This window comes from Gymnoscopelus braueri (genome assembly GCF_963280865.1).
Source record: "Gymnoscopelus braueri genome assembly, chromosome: 11".
NCBI lineage: Eukaryota > Metazoa > Chordata > Actinopteri > Myctophiformes > Myctophidae > Gymnoscopelus > Gymnoscopelus braueri.
The window spans coordinates 32,849,734-32,875,257 of NC_137613.1; the positions used below are offsets into that span (position 1 = coordinate 32,849,734).

A 25,524-nucleotide genomic window follows, 5' to 3' on the forward strand; every position below is an offset into this window, starting at 1 on the left:
TAGGCATAGTTTTACTACGGTTAGGGTTAGGCATAAGGTTAGGTTTAGGCATAGTTTTACTGAGGTTAGGGTTAAGGTTAGGTTTAGGAATAGTTTTACTGAGGTTATGGTTATGGTTGGGTTTAGGCATAGTTTTACTGAGGTTAAGGTTAGGTTTAGGAATAGTTTTACTGAGGTTATGGTTATGGTTAAGGTTGGGTTTAGGCATAGTTTTACTGAGGTTAGGGTTAAGGTTAGGTTTAGGAATAGTTTTACTGAGGTTATGGTTAGGGTTAAGGTTGGGTTTAGGCATAGTTTTACTGAGGTTAGGGTTAAGGTTAGGTTTAGGAATAGTTTTACTGAGGTTATGGTTAGGGTTAAGGTTGGGTTTAGGCATAGTTTTACTGAGGTTAGGGTTAGGTTTAGGCATATTTGCAAAAACGAGAACTGTCAATCAAAGCGACTTCTGGCCAGACAGATTAGCGTCACCAGTCGCAATCAAAGTGAATCGATAACAAAGGGGGAAGCGAGCGCTCCTTTTTCAATTTCACTGGTTTTCCAATTTCCCTGTAACGTATGTGTTTCATACCTGTAAGCTGATTGTATGACGTTCTGCATAGTAGTGTATATCTGTCTGTTTTCTTAAATGTCATCATGATTTCAGTGCATGGGGATATCATTTTAAATAAGCCTTTGTGCTTTTATGAGCGATCCAGTTTAAAGGACCTATTATTGTGAATTGTACTGTTTCCATGTCTTTCTAAATAAAGTGCTTCAATCAATCTTCAATCAGAACCAAGGTCGGGTGTTTTCAATGAATCGAACATGGTTAAAATGGAGTTTGAAGTTACAATGGGTTCGTATGGGAAGGAGGCATGTCAGTCAAAATGAATATCAAATATCTAAATACTGAATCAAGCAACTTAAAAACTGTATGGGCCTTTAAGGTTAAACTGATGTATGTCTTGTGTCCTGTGTTTTCTGGTTTGTCTGACTATGTCACTTCGTGTGCTCCTGCGTGTCTTTCCAGGCGTATAAAGAAGACATTTGTCATCGCACAGTAATCAGACCCGTCCGCTGGAGCACTTCCTGTGCACAGTAAACAAGACGCAGAAAGAGCTCTTCCTATTGATAAACGCCACAGGACACTTCCTCACTAACGGGTCAGTAATGCATTACATGCCCAAATACATCGAAAGATTGGTTGAAAAAATTTAAGTCTTAAGCCTGGTTAAGACTTTACCTGTAGTTTGGAAATCAGATGACAGTGTTTATGAACAGCTCACTCCCTCAGTATTGGCTTAATCGTGTTAAGATCAGTGCATAAGTGTGCATGGAAAGGCGCTCAGTGGAAAGTGTGTTTCGGCTTCTGTCTAGGGATGGGAAGATGATCGTTAATATCGTTTATCATGATAAAAGAAAAACTCACAATAATCGTATCGCAGAGATTTTAATTTATCGTGAAATTTTCCTCCGTCATACACCAGGATGAAGTAGCTTTTGTTGAGCTGAAAATTCAGTTTCACTTAAATCCTCTGTACGTGATAAAACAGACCTGTAAAGAGTGCATTTGCATTTTTACAAATGTTACAAAAATACATTCAAAGATTTGCAGATTTTGCAAAAATGGCAGATCTTAGTGCCGCGCTATGAGCTTGTATATCTGCTCTTTTTGAATAGCCAAAGAAATCTTAAAACGACACAAATGTGTTCCCGGTCAGGATTAAGCTGTCAGAACACCTGTAATTCATCACATTGTAACAGTCAGTTAATAAATGGGGTACTGTTACTTTCATGCCAAATATCGCCACAAGGTGGTGCTTCCATTTGTTTAGCTGGGTTATGTTGTATGAGTGCACACAGTACCCTCTGAACTTTCTGTATTATGGCATAAAACGGCAAAGATGTGAGACCTTCCGCTCTCAAGACGTTTCAAATTAATGTCTTTTTGTAAATTATGAGCAGTGACAAATAAACCTTCCTTATTCTTGACAGTGCCAGACTCCATGCAACACCAAAGGGCTCCACTCAGCGCCAGGCTCCATGCAACCCCAAACAGGTACTATTATAAATACTGGCACTCTGCCCTTATGTTGCTTTTAATTATTAATGTAATTATTGTTGTTGTAGCATAGTACTTTGAGGACCTCACAAAATGGGATTTAGCTTCTTGTACAGTACATGCATAAGTAATGACAAATAAACCTTGATTTTTGACAGCTCCAGACTCCATGCAACAACAAACAGCTGCTGTCTCCATCCAGCTCCACACAGCTCAAGCCTCCATGCAACTCCAAACGGGTACTGTTATAATACACGTTTTCTCTTTGCCCTTATGTTATGCTGACGTGGATACTGCTGAAGGCTTATTTAGGCTCGATCCAACTCCACACAGCGCCATGCTCCATCCAACTCCACACAGCGCCAGTCTCATCCAACTCTACACAGCTTCAGTCTCATCCCAACTCCACACAGCTCCTCTCTCCATCCAATTCCAAACAGCTACCGTCAGTTAGATAAACCAGGCCATCATCATCCAGCACAGAAGGTTTTAACCCTAATGCCTATATCTTTAATCAAACAGAGATGGGCATAAAGAAGAAATTCTCAAGAGAAAGCAGAGAAAATGAAGAGAAAGAGATGACAAAACCAGAGAAGTCTTGGTTGATCCACAGTGAAAACTTTGTTCTCTTTTTGAAACTGTTTTAGACCGCAAACCAGACACTTCAGAAGGAGGAGCCTTGCATTCAAACTCTACTTCAGACATTAGAGCTGCAGCTTCAAAAAGTTCTGCTCGCCTTCTGTAAACCTGAACATGTTTCCAGGATGATGGAAGAAGTAGGTCTGCAGGAGTCTGTAGTGCATTCTGTAAACAAACGAGAGATTAAGAGAAGAAAATGTCTAAACTGGTTTTGAGAGGGTAGATTGAATCAATAGAACATGGATGTTCTCATTCACTGAATACCTATTCTGGGAAATGTTTGCTTTTGATTGCATTCATGATGTAATACATTGAATGCATTCAAAATGCAGTCAATGGGATTTTACTGTGTAGTGTGTGTGAAGCTGACTGAAATTATGGAAGATTTCAAACAATTGAGCAATGTGTTCCAAGATTGTTAAAGGATGTAGATCTCCAAACTCTCCTATAGTATACTGCTAATCTTGATAGCTTGACTGCTCAAGCGGCTGGGAGCAGTTGAAGAGCAAGGTGACATTCTTCTTCAGCTGCCACGGTCAAAGTGGAATCGCAAGACGGCTGGGTGTTATTGACCCCGAGTGTGCACACACTCACAGTGCATGGCTCATCAATCTGTCCGTAAACAGAATGTGTCCGTGGCAGGACTTGGCATTATCCGTGGCAAATATTAGATTTTGTTTATTACATATAACATTAGTCTATAATGTTATTTTGATCTTAAGACCCAATTACTTAATGTCAGTCTACAGGTTTTCAGAATATGTATGACACTGATTTACTATGGCACATTAGGACTCCACTAGGACAGTGGTCCTCTTTTTATTTTGAAGGACCGCCATAACTCAGTTATCAAACACTTATTCAAGGCTATAGCTCTTTGCGTTTCTGGTAATATTGTCCGCTCATTTGTATGTCCATAACAAAAATAGAATTTTGACTAATGTCCACCACAAGCCAGCATGGCGATAACCCCTGGGGACGGTAATCACAAAGCTCACAAAAATATGCCTAACCTTAATCCTAATCTCAAAAGAATATGCCTAACCTAAAGAAAATATGTGGAGAGGGGAAAAAAATAATATCTGACCCGCAGTGGGTTTTGATTACAGAAGGATGGGACTTCTTGCCATATATTGCTACTAGGTAAGCCAGCTCTCCACCCTCTTGATTCGAGTGGTATTTGAAGCTCCAATGCGTGCCATTTAGCTTTTGTAGTCCTACACTGACGCATTGGGGAGGGAAAGTAATACTTATAAACTTTATTTGTATTGCACCTTTCATGACATCAAATGCAGCCCAAATTGCTTTACATCAAAAAAAAGATCAAGAACAAATTAAAAGGAGGCAAGATCGAAATTAAAACAATACAAGAAAATAGCTAGAACAAAACATCACTTACGGATTCCAGAACCACACTTCACCTATTTAGTTCCACACAGACTACCTATTGAAGATGTACTAAATCTACATTTACAGGGAACCACTAAAAGCAAGAGTAAAGTGGGTCTTGAGCTTGCTTTTAAAGCTATCTATGGTCGTTGTCAGTCTTATATGTAATGGGAGCTTGTTCCAGGCCGTTGGCCCATAAAAGCAGAAAGGTAGGAAGGTGCTAAACAATTAAGTGCCTTAAATTCTAAAGGTCCTTACACACCGGGGCGATTTTTTTCATGCGAATAATACGTTTTTTTTTAAAACCTTATAAAGTCAATGCAAGCTTCCACACCAGTTTCGGAGCGAAAAAAGCGTCTTAATTATTCGGAACGAGTCCGAATTTTGCGTATATTCGCATATTCGCCGGTGTGTAACCACCTTTAAGGTTACCAGTAGCCAGTGTAAAGATGCTAAAACTGGAGTAATATGTTCTCATCTTGGTTTTTGTAAAAACTCTGGCTGCCGCATTCTGAACAAGTTGTAGTCTGTCGGTGCTTTTCTTAGGAAGGCCAGAAAAAGGTGCATTACAGTATTCAAGCTGTGAGAAGACGAAAGCGCGGATTAGAGTTTTTGCATCGTCCACTGACAGACGGGCGATGTTTGAGATGAAAGAAGGCAACCTTAGTAACAATGTGCATACAATTTAACTCTAGAATAACACCTAGGTCTTTCACTGTAGCATTGTTTTGTACAGCTAGGTTACTGGATATAAACTCTCCTCACTGGAGCCAATTATGAGCACTTGTCTTATCTTCGTTGAGCTTGAACACAAGGATGTGAAAAAAGGGGCAGAGGGGAGGGTACTCTGCTGGAACTCAGGTCACATTACCTGTAGGAAAGGGTTAAAGTTGAAGCATGTTGAAGTAACATGACGGGTGCAAGAAGATTACTTACTCCCTATGGTTCAAGAACCCATTTTTCTGTGGCTGGCTTTTATGGGCGGACGGTTAATCTGGATGCGGATCGGTTTAAAGCATTTACCAACAGTTCTGTCCATATGAGGTCAGACTAGTCAGTCTTTACCAGGGATTTTGTTTGTTTCAAATGTAGATACCAATACATCCAGTTTATAAAGCCAGAATGTTTGATTTACCCATGTTTATCATATCAACACTTACTTTGAAAGGTGTAAAATAATTTGCAGCTTTGTTGGGAATCATATATATTTTTTTAAACAAAACAACAATGCATCATGATTAGCAAAGACATTTATTTATATCAAGCAGATGTTCCAACTATACCATAACCATAAAAAATGAAAAAACATTGGACTTGTTTGACGAACTTTGAAAGACAAGACACGTGACAAAACAACGTCTCATGGTTGGCAAAGAAAAACAAACTCATGAAACCAATAGTTATGGTAAACGGTTATTTCTTTGGATTCCATCCTTGGGCTGAACCTGAAGACAGGAAAATATCCACTTTAATACATTTATATGAATTAAATACATTCTTATTAATCATAGATTGGCATAGCCTGGTGTTACTGATCAGATATAACATTGCAGATATATATATTATTCAATGAATACAAGAACACAAGATAATGACTTACTAAATTTCCTTGCTTTTTTCCAAATCCCCCCTGGAAAGGGGGGATTTGGAAAGGGTTAGGCAATATAAGCTATGTAGCTTCAGCCTATACCTTTTTTTGGTCACAACTATGTCATGTATTATTGCTGCTGTTGTTTTAAGAAAATAGAGCATATTGTTTGCATAGTGTACAAATGACCAGAAACTTGCAAAGTGAAGTGAAGTGGAAGTGGAAATAATCTTGCATTATTCCAAATCCCCCCTGAAAGTGGAAATAAGGGGACCACCATTTGGTGGTTGGTGGTGGTAGGGTGTAGGAGGGTGGTGGTGGGGTATAGGTGGGTGGTGTTGGGGAGACCACACTGACCAGTGTGTGGGTTGGGGTGAAGGGTGGTGGTGGTGGGGTCTAGGGTGGTGGTCGGTTGAAGCGCCGGGCCATCCGCAGGCAGGGGCTGCAGGGGCGGCGGCCCAGCCGCCCCTCCAGGTGGTGGAACTGGGTTCTGAAAGAGTGTTAAAAAGTGTTGAAAAGCACAACATTTCTGATAGCAATCAGTGTTAGTGTTTGCTCAGTAACAGGGGTCTCCCTGTCTCTCTAGCTCTAAAGTAAACAGAAATTCATTTTCAGGCTGGTATACAAACGTTTACCAAATTTCCTGGCTGTGGGTGACGAGAGAGGGCAGAGAGAGAGAGAGAGAGGGGAACAGAGAAGAAAAACTTTTAAGATGGATGGAAACATTTTTCATAGCAGTTTGTTTGACCTGGCCAAATTGAAGTTCGGCAATGCAATGCTTTACTTTGTTGCACCGTAAGTGCATCTGCAGGGAAAATACTTAATTGTGTATAGACAAATCTGAAAATCCTAAAACATGTTATATATAATGGTACTCTGTAATCCATATTGAGGTCCTCGTGTAATGTTTAATTGAAATTCTGCTCTGAAACAATCATTTTTACGAAAGCATTTTTACCAGTAGACCAATAAATCCAGTTTATAAAAGCCAGAATGTTTGATTTCCTTATAAACACTATCAAACACAACAACAATGTCTCATGGTTAGCAAAGAAAAACTAATTAGTGAAACCAATAGTTGTATGAAATTTGAAATTTATTATTAATTGGGTCCTAATTAAATCCTAATTAAATCAAATGAATCAATTTTTCACCCTCCTGGGGCGTAGAAGCTGAAGACAGGAAAATATCAACTTTAATTCATTTTCTTATTAATCATAGATTGGCATAGCCTGGTGTTACTGATCAGATATAACATTGCAGATATATATATTATTCAATGAATACAAGAACACAAGATAATGACTTATCAGTTTTTTTCCCAAATCCCATCTGGGTATGGAAATACGCGGTGCGCCACCACGGTGCTGGGGTGTAGTCGGTTGGTGGTGTTGGGGGGCCACATCCCGTCTGGACGTGGGCATAGATGGTGCGCCACCACGGTGGTGGGTAGTAGTCGGGTGGTGGTTTTGGGGCGACCGGCTTGGGCCAGTTGGTGGGTGTTTGTGGTGGTGGTGGGGTGATGGGTGGTGGTGGTGGTGGTGGGATGTTGGAGGGTACGCACCGCGTACCCTCCAACAGGATGCGGGAGACTACGCACTGGGCCAGCGGCAGTGGGGCCCCGATCATTGCTGGTATTCCAGGAATGTACGATGGTATGCCGTACAGTATGGCGTCGGTATGCCAGGTAGAAACTGGGTTCTCAATGATGAAATCTTCCTGTGGGTGACGAGAGAGGGCAGAGAGAGAGAGGAACAGAGAAGAAAAACGTTTAAGATGGATGGCAACATATTAAGTACAATTATAAATAACACATGTTTTAGGATTTTCAGTGGTGGAACTGGGTTCTGAAAGAGTGTTGAAAAAAAGCACAACATTTGTTAGTGTTTGCTCAGTAACAGGGGTCTCCCTGTCTCTCTAGCTCTAAAGTAAACAGAAATGCATTTTCAGGCTGGTATGGCTGGCATACAAACATTTACAAAATAATTGTTTATTCTAAACTTACTTAGTCATTAAATAACAACCATCCACCCGACCAGGAGTCATATCGGGCCAGGCGGGGCACCGGGGGGCACGGGCACGAGGGCCGCTGGGCACGGTGGGGGGGGCTGTGTTGGGTAGGGGCCAAAGGGCGGGTTGAGAGGATAAATGGATGGGGTGCTGGTGGGGCTGGTCCCTGAAGGAGTTAAAAAGTAAACAGAAATGCATTTTAAACGTTTACAAAATAATTGTTTATTCTAAACTTACTTAGTCATTAAATAACAACCATCCACCAAATGATCTTCATCAGGATGACGATCATTTGGTGATCGAAACATTGATCTTGCGATCTTACAATAAACAGTGGGACGGGACCCTGTAAATAATCTTTTGTAAAAAGAAAATACATTTAAGAAGTAGATAAAAGATAATTCATATCATATATACAAAATAAAATAATGGTCTGTACTGTTATACCCAATCAGTGAGATTTTCGTTTTACTCTTTAGTTTTGCTGATCACACAGATAAGACAGGCCTTGTACTGTGACACACAGGACCAAGTGGCAGCACTCCTGCATCACTTTCTCTCTCTGCTAACAGCTCTCCAGCCTCTTTCCGGAGGTTCACATTGGATGTGATGAGCAGCTGTTGCACCCAATGGAAAGCCTGGTCATCCTGTAGGGGGAGGGGCAGGGACTCCAGGGGAAGAGGAGAGCAGCTTTTCTTCTGATTCTTTAGATCTAACATGTTCAACTGTGAGAAGGATATGACAGACCAATCAAAAAGACAGACAGAAAAACAGGCTAATCAGTAACTTCCACAGAATAGATACACAATTTAAAATGACAGACAGACAGACATTTTGTTAGACTTACCAAGGCATTGAAGGCCTTCAGAACTCCAGGAATGCTCTCACTGAGGAGGCTCAGCGTTTCATCAGGAAACGCTACAAAAATGCATAATACATTAGATTAGATTATGCAAAAGATAGACATAATTATGTACAACAAAGCAGGGCTGAAGTTCAACAGAGCCTTACAAGCTCAAAGAGTAATAACTTGTGTGAGTTGTCAAACAATCTCATAAAAGTCCTACATTAATATGAAGTAGGAGTCCCACACCAAATGATATTAACTGTAACTAAGTGCGTGAGTCCTATATCTTCCTGTTTGTCGTTTTTGCACCCTAACCTTCCATGGCGCTGACCAATAGATGAGCAGCAGTCAAGGGACTCCCAGGTCCATCACTCTCCATGTGACTGTCTGAAGTGGGTCTGAGCAGGTCCAATATGGAACTTGCAGAGTTGCTGTGACTGACAGATGCATTTGTTCTAATTCCACTGGTGCATCACCTGTGCACCACTCCTCCAACTGAAAGAGAGACAAAAAGGTGACAGGTGATTAAGACAAAGAAGTAGAATTACAAAAGCAGTTGAACGGTGAATGACATTGAGAGAGCGAGAGAGCGAGAAGAGCAGAAATGCATTTTCAGGCTGGTATGGCTGGTATACAAACGTTTACAAAATAATTGTTTATTCTAAACTTACTTAGTCATTAAATAACAACCATCCACCCGACCAGGAGGGGCGCCGGGGGGCACAGGCACGAGGGCCGCTGGGCGCGGTGGGGGGGCTGTGTTGGGTAGGGGCCAAAGGGCGGGGTTGAGAGGATAAATGTTTTTACTTAAGTAAAAGTATACTACAATGTAGAAATACTCTATTACAAGTACAAGTCTGGTATTCAAGATTTACTTCAGTAAAAGTACAAAAGTATTGGTATCAAAATGTAAAAAATGCAAAAAGTACCAAAAGTAAAAGTACTAAGTTAGTCCCTTCTAAAATGTGTAAGTCTTTTGAAAAGGAGATCTACATGTGAGCTTGTAGATCTGCTATTTTCAAATAGCCAAAGTTTACATAGAGCTAAGTGGTTAATGTATGTTTTGTAATAATAATCAAAATCTACAAGTAACTAAAGTTTTCAAATCATTATTAGTTGCGTAAAAGTACAATATTCACCCCTGAGATCAATGTAGTGGAGTTAAAGTACTGCAAATTTTGAAATACTCCAGTATTGTAAAAAAAATACCTCAGAATTGTACTTAAGTACAGTACTTGAGTAAATGTACTTAGTTACTTTCCACCACTGATGATCATCATATGACATACGGGATCTTAGCCTTGTAACGACCGGCCGGCCGTTACAAGTACTTCAGTACATGTACTTAGTTGCTTTACACCACTGCTCATCAACTCAACTCTAGAAAAATAATTGTACACTTACTGACTGGAAAGCCGTCTCCAACTTTCCGACGGTTGTCGTCCATCTTTCGTATATAGGAGGTTTCAGGTGTCAGTGGGTACGTGCGTTGTCTATGCTCTGCCTACTGCTTTCACTCTGGAAACTTCGGAGATATGACGTTGTCATGTTGGTCTCACGTCTTTCAGAGTTAAGCAGGCCATGTCTTGGCCCAAAACAAGCCTTTTGGGCCACAGCGTTTTACCATCAAGGAACTGGCCATTTAGTTTCCATTTAGGAAGGTGATCCTGAAGGAATGTTCCAAAAATTTAAAATGTATGGTGTAGGTTTAAGTAAACAAGGATTATTAGACAGCGCAAAAGCTATAACAACCAGGTGTACCACACATTTCTCAGGTGTACCTGACTAAAACAGTTGAAGGGGACCTTGGGGAGTGTTAAAAAGTGTTGAGAAAAAGCAATGATGCAGAGTAGTAGGCTTTCAATCAGAAGTTTTTTTCTAATGAGATTGTGATTTTTCTGTTGGAGCATGGTGTTGTACTTACCAGTTGGACGACCAACAGGGTTGGGGTAAGGCCCTGGTGGTCTGTTTAATTTAGTAAAATTGTTGGAGCATGGTGTTGTACTAACGAAAATTAGGGCGATCTGCACCACGGTTGGGGGAAGGCCGTGTTCATCTGAGTATTGACAATTTACAAAAAGTTGAATAATGATTCTTGTCTGTTGGGTTAAACCATAATAAGGATTATTAGACAGCGCAAAAGCTATAACAACCAGGTGTACCACACATTTCTCAGGTGTACCTGACTTAAACAGTTGAAATGGTTTCTGTTGCAATTTGAGAGCGAGAGATAAATCAAGGACCAAAATAAGCCACTATTAATAGTTTTAAGTCCACAGCTATTGTTGAACTCAAACCTTTAAGTAAACTGAAAAACGTTTTCAGGCTGGTTTAATTGTGATGATAATGCACCGGCTTCGAGTGCTATCAATGCATTGAATGGGGAAATAGGCGAGTTTATTGACCTTTGAATGGGCGAAATAGGCGACCTACTACCTACCCGCGATTTATCAGACCATTCATTCAGGAGCTACTGACCTACTTGGAGGCGGAGCAGTCCCCACAACAATATTTACGATTCTGTGCCTATCGGTACATAACTCGAACGGCGCTGAGTAGGCACAGGCGAACGTCACACCGTTCAGGACGGCAACTCGGTCGCCTTAGCTCCCTCGGTGGTCCTTCACGGGGTGACAGTTCGCCTGTGACTGCGCGCCTCAGTCATGGTCCGAAACCAAAAGCGAAACCTAAACTGAACTATTTAACTCATGTCCGTTGGTAGGTTAGTATGTCTTGATAACACCCAATGAATGGTCTGATAAATCGCGGGTAGGTAAGTAGGTCGCCTATTTCGCCCATTCAAAGGTCTAATAAACTCGCCTATTTCCCCATTCAATGCATTGATAGCATTCGAATCAGGTGTTAGTTTCACTTCTTCTTCTTCTCTTCTTCTATCAGGTCAGCCTCGACCTCCAACTTCGCATGGGCGTTGAACGCCCACTTCAGTGGCGACTTCTCTCCTTTGGCTGTGGAAAAGATAGGGAGAGTGATTAAACCCAAGAATAAAGATACCAACCAGTGTTGCTGCCAAACAGGCAGTGTTGCAATGCTGAATTGGAACGTGGTTGCACTGTATTTTAATGACGCGACGTGCACGTCGCTTAACACCTAACACTACACGTCACACAATGGACAATTGATATGCATCTAGGCTTATGCCTATGTTAATTCACCAGGTGTGAGTCTGAAAACTGTTGTTGAGGTGTTAATTTAAAGTAGTTTTAAATCTATGCGTGTGCCTGCGTGTGCTCCTCATCAATTAGGTTCATGCACGGCGTGCAAGGCCGTGCAAGAACACAAGATAATGACTTACGTTTTTCTTTATTTCCCAATGTCAGGTCAGCCTCGGCCGTCATCTTCCTGTCTTCCGTCATCTGGACCGTGACGTTGTCCTTTACCGAGTACAAATGCATGTTTGTGTTTGAACTTACACCCAGGTTCAAACGCATGGCTGTTGGGGCCTCTCCATACTGATCTGAGGGATGGCAATTTACAAAAATTACAAACTCTCTCTCAAGACTTTTATACATTTGAAAACTTGTGAAATGGGACATTCTACATTTGGTACTTTTATAAAACATTTTGATACCAATACTTTTGTACTTAAATTTTGAATTCCAGACTTTTAATTGTAACCGAGTATTTCTACATTGCAGTATTGCCACTTTTTAAGTAAAACATTTGAGTATTTTTTCCACCACTGGTTTTAGCTTCTCTTGTCAGAGACTACAGTCCTTATTATTACTAAACATAAAGTAACCAGTTCAGCCCTATATATATATATATATATATATATATATATATATATATATATATATATATATATACACATACATACACTTACTTTCGGGGGATCCATCCCCAGCTGCTGCTCCTCCCACGGCTCCCATCCAATTCAGGTAGATTGTGTTTGGAAGGTGTATACACTTACTTTCGGGGGATCCATCCCCAGCTGCTGCTCCCACGGCTCCCTTCCAATTCAGGTAGATTGTGTTTGGAAGGTGATCCTGAAGGAATGTTCAAAAAAGTTAAAATTTATGGTGTAGGTTTAAGTAAACAGAAATGTATTTTCAGGGTGGTTCAGGTTGTGACAATGCATGCAAGTGTCCAAACATACCGTGGCAAACTCCAATTCAGTTGGTGCCTCTCCATACTGATCTGTGGGATGCCAATTTACAAACACATTTTCAGGCTGGTATACAAACGTTTACAAAATAATTGTTTATTCTAAAAAATATATTTTGCTCTTCACAAGAACAAATAAGTATATACATGCCAAGTATTGGTATAAAAATCAAGTTAGTGTAGTGTACAACTCTCCCAAATGAGTTCGTATGTGTACAGCATTTCAGGGCCCATGCCATCTTTTATTAAAACATAAGACATAAAAGCTGCAAACAAAACAAACAAACAAAACCACATTAAACACATCACAATAAAACAGACCATAGACAGTAACGAAATATGAACACACTTAAAACAAATGAATATATACCTTGTGCCCTTACTCAGCAGGGGGCTTGAACCTCTGTCAAGCAAACGTTTTATTTTTTTCTGATGCCAGTGCCTGCCAACAAACTTTGTCCCTCTGAGGTGACAGGTGAAATCAATGACTAATCAAAATCCCTTTCAAAATAAAAGACATACCACTGACACACAAATCCAATAGCAAAATAAAAGCACCTCAGATGAAACATAAAATGAATCTATGGAAATGTTTTTTTTATTTTATTTAAGAAATGCTTTTGAAAAATGTTGGAATTGTTTTTAATTGATAAAGTTGTGACTTTGTTTAAACTTTTTAAAATCTTGTCTAGTTGATCCTTGGTCATTTTTGACAATCCATTTCTGCCTGTGACATTTTTGTATTGTACGTATTTGATGATATAATTTGTATAACTAAATAATGAGTAGAAGTCATCCAACTTGTGTTTGGTGGTTTTCTGGTAAGAGAATTAACATTTGATCTCATTCAGGTGTGTGGATATTTGCAGTGTAACCATTGGGTATGTTTATGGTAGTTATTTATATATTTTTTCTCTTTTCTACTCTGCACTGTAAAAATACATTTTTACTTTTATGCATCCTAATTTTATTTAATAATTGTATTGTTTCCTTTGCTTGGTGTTTTGTGTAAAGCACATTGAATTGCCTTGTTGAAATAAAATTGCCTTTATGCATAACAATGACTCAAGCAAAAGCATGGTAATTTTCTTGTGAAAATGGGTCCCATCAAAGGGCAAATTTCAACCACACTCGAGCAAGGACGCAAGTTCATGCCCTTATCCTCCCTGTAACCAAGGGGACCAATCACATCTGTACATCACTATTCGAGGCTAAGTGCAATGCAATACAACACAATACAATAATTGGCCACATTTAACATTTACATTGCAATATACAGCCTATAAATACCAATAAGACAAAACTCTTGGTCACAATATGAAACAAGGGCAGATGAGGCGATACACAACATAAGTGGAGTTACTGATGAATTGTTTACATTTATAAGTTTACATGATCTTGAGATCTTTGAATTATTTTTGTTGTGACACACAGTGCAATCGTTACAGGTGGTTTGCAGACATTAGGTGCCTATGGGTCTATTCAACCAATGGCCCTCTCTCTTAACTGGTAAATAACTCTGGGTAATAGATGCAAAAGCCATAAATCAGCACACATGGACAAAGTCAAATTGGAAGTATGACACACAGAAATGGTCAGACAAAATTGGAATTGTAACAATAAAAATAAATAACCTTTTAAGAAAAAAACTTTAGAAACAGCTGCATCTCATAGGTGACAACACAACAACATGGTGAGGGACTTAGTGATGTGGAGTGAGGTGAACTGCCTCCGGCTCAACATGTAGTGTCCAAACTTTAAGTAGCCTACTTACATTTCCTAGAAGACTCAACCCCAGGCCAAAATTCAGGCGTGTTGGTCTTTCTCCTTGGTAAGTGATGACAATTTACAAAAAAGGTTAATAACTAGAAAAAACTGTTCCTGAAGAAAATGCGTGGGCTCGCTTTAAAGGAAAACTTGTTTTTTACAAGTGTTCTTTTATTAGTTTGTAATGATAATTAAAAGATGAGTGTTCAAATGTATTAATTTATTGCTTTCTATCGTTACTGTGATTTTTAATTAGGGGGCGGGGGCATTCAGGTAATTGGTAAATATGTAATCTTTTTACACAATGAGCCGGCTATTTTTGTCTATGCGAGACCGAAGGCATGGAGGCAATTTCTTTTCATTGGCCTGTTATAGCGCCACCAGGAGGCCGATGTTTACAAAACAAATTTATTTTATATTACTCCTGATTTTGTCCAAACATGCAAATCGGTACACATTATCTCTATAGTCATGTGACCAAGACATATGTCGGATTTTTCATATTCCATCCTGATTGGCTAAGATTGGCTTCCAAAGTTTGCAGGAGTGGCCTGTTTGTACAAAATTTCTCAAATCATGATCACAGTGTCCGATTGCCGTTAAACTTTCCATACACATCCCCACTAGGCCAAGGAAGAAATGCCACCCTACATTTATCAAATCAGCCTAATGGTGCCGCTATAACAGGCAGATTCACATTTTGGCCTACAACTCTTGATCTGTAAGTCATACAATCAACATCTTTCCTATCCTAACATGACTGCAAACAGGTTAAAGAAAATTAAATGCCATTGACAATGCACACTTCTTGCTGGGAGACAGTGTGTACGTTGAGGAACTTGAAGTCCCTGGCCCTCTCCACTGAAACCCTGCCAATGTAGATGGGGTTGTACTACCTTCTCTGCTTCCTAGTCAGTGATCAGTTCCATGGTCTTCTTGATGTTGAGGGTGAGGTTGTTCTCATTACACCACTGTGTCAGTGATCTGAACCTTTCCCTGTAGGCCGTGTCGCCGTTGATGATCAGGCACATCACTGGCATGTTGTCAGCATACTTGATGATGACGCTGGAGCTGTGTGTGTGGCGTGCAGGAAATAGAGGAGAGGGCTCAGCATGTAGTCCTGAGGGGCTCTGGTGTTGAGGATCAGTGGTTCTGATGTGATGTTGTCCATTATCTCCACTTGGTGACGGCCAGACAGGAAATCCAGTAACTAGCTGCACATTGTCGGGTTGAGGACCAGATCCTGGATTTTTACTACCACTCTCAGAGTAGTACTCTTTAGCAAAATGGTACCACTTTTCGATCACAGTGCTGCTGCCACAAAAGCATTTGTACAAAAAGGTTACTCCCCTCCAGGTGAGAAAGGGCAATGTGAAGAGCCATGATAGATCTATGCTATAGAGCGCCGAAGTCTAACGTCACTGCCACTAGAGGGCGCTGTTCCGCGGGTTCGTGGCTTAATTTTTTGTGTTGAAATCCCAATTTGGGAATCTTAGATCACGTCATATAAGAACTGTGTTCCAAACATAAACACACCACCCTGGCGTTTTTGTCAGGGGGGTGGCTCTGCATCGTTTATGATATTCATTCATATTTGATGCATACAGCTTCTGGTGAAAATGGAATTAATTCTGCCTTAAAAGTCTTAAGAACTACTACTTCCGGGTCTGAAATCACTGTCCCCACAGCATCCGCTTTCATGGGAAATGTAGTCTTTGGGTTGTTTGACTCGTTTCTAGTGATTATATTGTGTTACTCTTTGGGTAAATGTGTACATTTACACCTTCAGTCGATGCTTCATATCCATATGAGTAAAAACGCCAGGGTGGTGTGTTTATTTTTGGAACACAGTTCTTATATGAAGCGATCTAAGATTCCCCAATGAGGATATCAATACAAAAAGTAAAGCCATGAACCTGCGGAAAGCGCCCTCTACTGGCAGTGACGTCAGGACGTCGGTGTTCTATGTGTTATTTGTTCTTCTGATCCCATCAGGGGTGGACTGGCCATTTGGCGTACCGGGCAAATGCCCGGTGGGCCGCGGGCCAGTGGGCCGCTGGGCCACCCCAAAAAAAAAAAAAAAAAAAAAAAAAAAAAAACTTTTTTTTTTTTTTTTAAATCAAATATTTTTGCTCCCGTTTTAGGATTATTACGGTCATTTCAGGGTCGTGTGGCCCAATTATTAGTTACGTTAATGTTTGGGCTGGGATGCTTTCCAGCAGGGGCCTCAGTGCGGCTGCAGAGTTCATGTGCAGGGCTGGGCTGAAACAGTGAAACCCCCCCCCCCCCCCCCTCCGGACCAAAATGCCAGGGCTGAATTTTGGTCCCAGTCCGGCCCTGGATCCCATAGTCCGGAGGGACGCTCGCACTGTTATTGGCTACTTGGTTGCCAAGCAAGACAACTGCGTGCAAAAATTTGGAACAGCAACCATAAGCAGTGGTGTAAATTACTTAAGTAATGAAGCACATTTACTCAAGTAGCCTACTGTACTTAGGTACAATTTTCAATACTTTTCTACTCCACCACTACATCTCAGAACCAAATATTGCACTTTTACTCCACTACAATTATTTGAAAACTTACTTTGTAGGTTTTGATTATTATTACAAAACATAATAATAATAATAATAATAATAATACATTTTATTTATAACGCACTTTACATTCTTACGAATCTCAGAGTGCTACAGATTTAAAAGCAGAGCATAAAAACAGCATAGGCAACAAAACAATTATAATAGACCCAACCAGGCTAAACTAAAGGGCCAACAATTAGAAATTAAAACTCAGTACGAAAACAAACAAAGTCCATGAAAAATTAGAAAAATGCTTTTTTTAAAAGGTAGGTTTTTAGTCCATTTTGAAAAGCATCAGTGGACTGTGGCGCTGTCAGGTGGTCTGGGAGGGCATTCCACAGACATGGGGCTGTGTGACAGAAGGCCTGGTCGCCCATGGTGCGGAGGTTGGTGTCAGGCACAACAAGAAGGTTGGTGTTGTTGGAGCGGAGGCATGCATTTACTACTTCAGCCCCTATGAAAACTTATTTGAAAATAGCCGATACAAGCTCACAACAACATGTGTTGTGAGCTTGTACATCTGCTATTTTCAAAGCATTTTTATACATTTTGAAACTTGTGCAATGGGACATTCTTTAATATGAGTACTTGCACTTTCAGTACTTAAGTAAATTTAATGTATATATTTCTACATTGTGGTATTGGTACTTTTACTTAAGTACACAATGTGAGTAGGCCTACTTCTTCCACCACTGATAATAAGCAATCCATTTGTTGATCATTTGCATAAACGTTTAGCTATATTTACTGAAACCAGCAGCTACCGAACAACAAACATGCCAATCATTCACAGCTGGGCTAGACGTCACACTACAGTAATACTAATTTCTGTGAACTCGAAAAAAAAGCACTACCATCGCCACACTCCTTCAAACCTTTCCTTTGTAATTTGGCGGGCCCTGGTGGTTACTGGATGATCATGCATCAAAACCACGTCTATGATCATTACTAGTTAATAATTTAGTTCTAAGCCAGTCTGGGGAAAAGAAGAAATGGTTCAAAGAAAGCTATAGAGAAGAACATTGTATCAGTGGGCTATTGTTATTCAAGAATCAAGAGGGGTTTATTTATTACTCATGGTACAAGAAGTGAAATGTTGGTAATAAGCTTTAGGTTATACATGCATGTTAAATGTATTTAACCATAGACAATAACTAAATATTATGCATCTCTGGATTGGTGGACAAGTGATATTGGTTGTTATAGGGATATTTGATGAAACCTTAATTTAAAAAATGACAGACATCTTAATGTGATATAAAAGCATTTATTAGGTTCTGGCACACATACATTTCCTGTCAATGTTTTCAAAATGCATTAAAGTGCATTAAATGCTAAATATTGGCAAAATATTGGCCCCTCAGTTATGGAAGATCCCATGTCACTGAAATGAAATGGGTAAACTGGCTCTTTGGTTCTTAAGACAAAATGTCTATATGCCACTTTTTCATACTGTTCCAGTTTTGAGAAAAATCATCATCATAAATACAGGCATAGAATTAATTAGGTGCAGATTTGAAATAAAACCAATGATGAAATTCTCACTAAGTGGTAGTGGGAACTACTGTTATAACTTAGTATCCCATTTGCTAAATCACAAGCTGTGCACCTTAATATAGGGTGCACCTATGCAATGGAAATACCTTATAGAAGTACTGAGCACCTGTGATATATAGGAGGCTTCAATGGCACAGGAAAATAAGGCTGCATGTGAGCAGGTTTGCGGCACAAAGCACAGTCAATCAATTGCAATTAAATGGAAGTACTTCAGGAAATAATAAAACTTAACAAAATAATAATTATCTCCTGTAAACATCCCGTCCTCAGCAAGTCTGTTACAGCTATTGTATAATGTAAAGCTACTAATACCCTAATTGTACACAGAGAATACAGGATGGCATGAGTATTAAACAGAGGTCTGGTACTGGTCATTACATTCTCTTCTTCCATTCAAGAACATCCGTGTCTGTTATTTTTCAGTTACTGTACAAAAGTTGAACTTAAAATAAGTGTGTGGGGGGATCTATGGTGTTGAACCACACAAAAATGATTGCTTGTGGTTTAAAGTACAAACCATTTATCTTGATTAACACTAGCTTAATCACATCAGTATTGATTATTGTACTGATACAATTGTCTTAATAGTTAAGACAATTTATAGTAGTAGCCACTGCAACTCTAGACCACCTGGATAGAGAGATAAGCTTGGTAATTAATCTGTCAGTCTTGAGAAGTGCAGGTATGTGCATGTAGATCATTAATAGTAATGCCAGTCCAATCACCTTTTTGGCTCTAGTAATACTGACCCCTAGTGAAACTCATGCCATTCAGCTGCCCTCCTTGATGGCTAGTCAATATTGAATTTGAAGCAACCTCATGTTGTCCTGGGTAATGACATGATGATCTGTTGATCCCTGTAACAATGTGCACTGGTACTAAAATAAACAGCTGGAGGTCCTCGTGGGAGCCACAAGGGAACCCATAAGATCTGTATGACACATGAACATTTCAGTTATACTGTCCACCCAGTGCAGCTGGATAATAACCAGAGGATGTGCGCTCACATGAGCCTGGACACTGCGCTACAGAGGAAATCCTCATAGCTCATGCGGACATTGCCAGTCATGCCCGTGTCCTTCTCCCTGAAAGCCTCGGTCATGCTCTGGAGCTGTGTGCACACCTGGATGAAGCGATCCAGCTGTATGCCCGGACGCCCACCACGTGCACCGAAGCGACCTACCAGGGTCTCAGTGAACTGGGGACTTAAGTTGTATCCCATCTGGGAGAGGGCTGAGGGGAGAAAACAATAAGACGAGAGGGCTGAAAACGATGACTACCACAAACACCGTAAAATATGTAGGAGGGTTTTATAGAAATATATGATGCTGAGCTTTTGAGGCTCACACAAACATACTGACATTTGCACATACGCGTTGCAACATGCATGCATTAATGCATAAACGTGCCGGTACCTTGGTGCAGCTCTGTGCCGCTGATAGTGCCAGAGCGGTCTCTGTCATACTGCTGGAACAGAACTCTCCACTGCTGCATGAAGCCCCACAGGGCTGAGAACCCAAACAGGTCCATGCGCCCCGACCGCGTCTTGTCAAACATGTCTGTTAAGAAACACATTCAATCACACATTCAACCACATATATATATATTATACACATATTATACTGACAACATGATTATGTCTTTAAACACTTTAAATATTAATATTTGTTCAGGCCGGTTATTCAGCGTTGAAGGTATCTGTATGCATAATCGAAAGGTGATTCACAGTAGTCACATTTTCCTCCTTATCATAATGGTTCATGAATAGCTTCAGTCATTGCAGAATGCAGGGACATGCAGACAAAGAGGTGGCACTGTTGGAGTAATTGATTCGTCCTCGACTAGTCATTCAAACACTGAAAAAGTTTCTATTCACCCCTTAAACTCTTACCCTGCCAGAGTTTTTTCAAAAAGTCTGTAGCCTCTGCCAGGGTTTTGACCGATTTTGGTACCTTTTCGCATAGCCACAGAATATTTTTCTCCAGTATGATTGATCCCAGATAATTTCTAATCACAGATGAGATTCAGGTGTGGTTTCACAAATGTCAACGAGGTCAATTTGACCTTGTTGTCATGTGTTGTTTGATGTTTGAAAATAGCTCAAAACCAGTAGTTTCAAACCAAAAAACATTGTGAATTGTTTGTCCGTTTCAATTTTAACATTGAAGTGGATGGAGCAGCAAATCTTTGGGAATTGTTATCTCCTTATTCGTTTGGAATATCGAAAAGGTGTCAATCTTAAATAATTAGAGAATCTTTTTAGAATTTTTTTTTTTTTGAAAAAAGTTTTTTTTTTTTTTTTTTTCAAAGACGTTTTTAAACGTCTTTGGCAGGCAATAGCTGAAGGCCCAAAGACGTTTATAAACGTCTTTGGCAGTTATAGAGTTAAAATCGTATTATTTTCCTTAAAATCCTGAGTAGTTAACAATTTGTCCTTGATAGATGACAATGTCATGTGATTACAGTTCACCTTCGTTTGAGCGGTTTCTCCTTTGCCCTTTCAACCTGTCTCCCCTCTACTTCTCTCCTCCCTTTGTCTGACCACTAGAATCCATATCACCCCAAATATTTTGTTGAATTCCTGTATTGTCTCACCCTGTGTCACAATTTCACCACAGGAACATAACAAACCAGGCGTTACAACAGGAGGGAGGTATGCTACAGTTTTTGACCGTGGCAGGCAGCTTTGGCTGGATAAGTGTCTATGATTGAAATTACAAAATAATACTAGAGTTGGGTATTGGAAGTTAACCACCTCACATTGCTGGACTGCAAGACTCTAAACAACAAACAATTATTTCACAACTATTATGACATTGAATGTTGGTTTATTATGGACAGTCCTGTTGCAGCACCTCAGTGGGTTTTAGTTATTTATTTTTCGGTAAACATCGCTACATTTTCACTCACTGATCATCATAACGCAGGTCTCATCGTTGAATGCTGAATAGTTGGAGTTAACCAGTGCCTGTCTCAGCTCCCTCAGGGTGATGAAGCCACTGTGGTCTGTATCCACAGTCTGGAACCACTGGTACGCCTCTGGGTTAACGCCCGGGGGGATGTTACCTACAGTGGGTAAAGGATGGAGACTTTGGTGAGGGATGGAGACAAGCAACCTTTTTTTAAACCTTTCTATTAATCTGAGGATATTAATATTCAAACATCATTGTCTCCTTCTTCATTGTGCCACGCCTGTTGATTTCATTGTGTTTGTTATATCCCATCCTGTTAGGTCTAGTGTTATAATTAACTATATGCAAGGAGATAAAATAAACAATAAAAGGGCAAAGTTTACTGTAGAGGGAAGCAGCGGAATACTTTTATTGATTTATTGTATTTGGAGTAGCCCTTTGAAACAAAACTATCTAGTCTATCTAGTTTGTTGTTTGCAAAATAATTGATCTAACATTTCTGACAGCTGAAACTGACACACTGCCAGGTTTCTCAAACCACAAAGATGATCACAAGAAATAACACATCTGTGATAGTCTCAAACATCCCAGTCAGTGTTCAGCTGCCATAAAAATAAACACTGCTTCTAAAACTGTGAATACTAGTCATCTTCCTGATGTCATAATCAACAAAATCGCAAACCACATAATTAACAGTGCAGAGCAGTTGCCAAAAATGGCTACTATCTGTTGCTGAAAACAGTACATAGTTTACAGTTTTGGGAGAGAAAAAAAACAATTGAAAGAATGATTGCGGTGGGGGTATGCAAAGTGTAAGATAATACAAGCACATAATAACAAAGCTTGAAATAATGGCTGATTACAGGTGTAGTCGATAGGAATCGTATCCAAACATTTAAACTGAAAAGACACACTGCATATTATTTCACTTTATAATATACAATTAAACCAGCAGAATTATGCTAGAGATTGACAGGCATTTTAACAACATGTTAAATGCCCTAGTTATACATCCCTGTTGCAGGGCCTGTATATCTTGGGCGGGAGACCAATGATATGATGATTCTTCTATGTGGATTGTGCACCGATATGACTATGAAATATATTAACATTTCTAATGTTGTCAAACAATTGTAGAAATGAACTCTGTGAGCAAACCTCAAAACAATGGCATCATATAACACAAAGGGGCAAATATTGGGCCGATATATCAGCGGGCTCTAAGCTGAATTAAGGGCAGAGAAGAGTATGAGTTCTGGAAGGTCCAGTGTGAGATGAAGCGAGGAGGGTGGGGGTGGGGTGAGTTGGCTGACGGTCAGAAAAACGAAGAGGGAGCAAGGGATAAGTGTCACTCGAGGCCTGGCCCTGATTGGTGCTGCTGTCGCTGCTGGGAATGATAAGGGCTTGCTTCTGTGACTCGACTCAGCATCAACACACACAAACAGAGTAAAATCTCTTACATACAGTAGAAATACACACGCATGCCTGGCCCTGAACACATGCACTTAGTAAGCTGTACACACACACACACACACACACACACACTCCTTTTGTAGCCCTCAGTCAGTATTACCCGAGTCATCACTCCAGCAGTGTAATCCTGCTGAGGGGCACAAACTGAGCACTGTCTCTACATGACTGTGTGAGCCATGGAGCGAGAGCCTGAGTCACTAACTATCCATCATCCGACCAAAAGCGAGGCAGGGGGAGAGAATGAGAGCCTTCGTGTGAGGAGTGGCGCTGATCGATGTGGCTTCAACTTGTCATCATATTTATTGACCGTGTCTCGATAAGTCATGTTTCCTCTAAACTTCCTTCCTTACTGTAAACAATGCGGGATGGAAGGCCACAGCGGTTGCTCGTATAGCATATAAGTACAGTGGGCACCTCAATGTCGCTGAATGTTGCAATGGTTGCAATTTATGAGAATATAGAATTTATGTTTTCGGAAAAATTAAAATAAACGGTGCCCAGAGGTCTCAGGCGCCCACTGTACCGATTACAGTCATATACACAAAGGCATACAATTAGTTTTACATCCATATAAGCGATGCAATCTAATCCTGTGTAGTTACCTGTAGGAGCCTGGTGTCCATAGGCTCCCTGGTGATGCTGTCCGCCATAACCACCATAAGGCGCACTAGGGGCACTAGGGGCACTGCCTGGTCCAGGCCCATATGGTCCCCCTTGTCGTGGGGCACCGTACCCACCATAATGCCCTCCGTTTGGTCCTGCAGCACCTCCGTATGGGGCAGATTGGGGATGTCCATATGCACCACTTCCACCACTGTATGGAGCGCCAGATGGTGCGCTGGCCCCTGGATAGCCCTGCAGTGAGAGAGCAAAGTTCATTGAGTCACTGTGATGAATATGAGACGATGCAGACTGTGTTGAGTGGGAGACGTATTCTATTTTCCTAGGTGGTACTAACTGGTAAAAGATGCTTGTTGCTATTGTTTGTCTTTATGTGTGGTGGCAAAATGACTTTCCCCTCTGAAGGATTAATAATAAATCAATCAAGTGCATAATACTGGCTAGTTGTAGGCCTACAATACTGCAACAGATGAGCACATTCATCTTGCAATCTAGCCTTGGATCAAGACTATCATTTATCGAGTCTGACTTTTACTTTCGTATCTACGACACAAAGGTAAACTAGATAAAAAACTAGATAGTAAACTAGATAAAATACATCTATGATAGTCTTGATCCCAGGCTACTTAGTTGCAATCATAAGTTCAGTGTTACTTTTGAGTGTTGGGCAGTAGCCTAGCTAGCTATAAGTACTGGGAAATGTTCCCATTTCCCAGCAGTGTGGTGGGTAGCTTCACTGTTTTCAGTATGATCTCATTAGCTTTCACCATCTCACCATCTAGCTGGGAAGCTTGACTCACTACATTTTCAGCAGCACAACAACATACGTTTTGCTGGACTGACTGACTGACACTTTGTCCATCATCACTAACGTAAGGTGTAAGTCACTAAGTACATTTACTCAGTACTGTACTTAAGTACAATTTTGAGGTATTTTTTACTTTACTGAAGTATTTTCAATTTCCAATACTTTTACTCCGCTATATATCAGAGGAAAATATTGTACTTTTACTCCATTACTATTATTTGACCACTTTAGTTACTAATTACTTTGTAGACGTGAATTACAAAACATACACACAACTTCAGCCCTTAAACTTTGGCTATTTGAAAATAGCCGATCTACAAGCTCGCAAGGCGTTGCATCGCGTTTTATATACTCTAGAAAACCTTCTGCATAATGAGTACTTTCTACTTTAGTAGTACTTGAAGTACATTTTGATGCCAATATACTTTTACTCAAGTCAATTTTGAATTCTGGACTTTTACTTGTAACAGAGTATTTCTACATTGCAGTATTGATACTTTTACGTAAGTAAGAATGTGAGTACTTTTTCCACCACTGGTTAAGAGAAGATAATTTAGCTAAGTAGCAGCTTGTTGTCCCACACACGAACCGTTATTATAGATGTAACAATAGGTGACAACGATGCACAACAAATAAGTGTTATAAATCTGTAATGTGATGGTAATAATCCTTCTTTAACAGCGACCATGCCTTCGTTTACAAGCTCTGTCGTGAATAATACAACTTTTCTTTACAGTCTAAATGTCTAAAGAGGTAATAATAGCCAACCATTACTTATCACAAACATCAAAGCAGTCACTATTATTGACTTGAATTATTATTATTGTTATTAAATAATAATAAGAGTTTTTTTTTACCTGACCGTGTCCGTAATGAAAGCTCATTTTCTATTTACTTCCTACAACGACGCATCAGTGTTGCCAGGTTGTGCGAGAGAAATAAGCAACCAGGTCTTAAAAAAAAATAAGCCAAAAATAAGCAACTTAGGTCACACGAGCACTTTAAACCTATGCGTCGGCTGCTATTTTCAACAAAAACAATCTTGGGGGGGAAAAAGTGAATATTGTGGAATATTTTTCAAATCCACACAAATCTTGTATGGGGGTCTACTCTGTAGCACACAATATTGTCAGAAGGGCGGGGGTCTGCGGATTTGGGGGTCCTTGACAT

General features: G+C 40.1%; 1 protein-coding gene across 1 annotated transcript; it reads right to left on the minus strand.

Moving 5' to 3' along the window:
* Window positions 1-18,234: 18,234 nt before the first annotated feature.
* Window positions 18,235-25,287, minus strand: pef1 (penta-EF-hand domain containing 1). The gene is made up of 5 exons (XM_080442106.1): window positions 25,212-25,287; window positions 23,528-23,780; window positions 21,451-21,606; window positions 19,956-20,099; window positions 18,235-19,773 (listed from the first exon to the last, which is right to left on the minus strand). Exons 1-5 carry the CDS (start codon window positions 25,236-25,238, stop codon window positions 19,544-19,546), a joined length of 810 nt encoding a protein of 269 aa, XP_080298232.1. The 5' UTR covers window positions 25,239-25,287; the 3' UTR covers window positions 18,235-19,543.
* Window positions 25,288-25,524: the final 237 nt, after the last annotated feature.

Bases quoted from the DNA above. Each gene is read 5' to 3' on its own strand.
- pef1 (XM_080442106.1), bottom strand. From the start codon at position 25,238: ATGAGCTTTCATTACGGACACGGTCAG. The intron at 20,100-21,450 runs GTGAGTGAAAAT...GTTTCTTAACAG, and splicing joins GACCTGCGTTATGATGATCA to ACATGTTTGACAAGACGCGG. The intron at 19,774-19,955 runs GTACCGGCACGT...TTCTCCCCTCAG, and splicing joins CGGCACAGAGCTGCACCAAG to CCCTCTCCCAGATGGGATAC.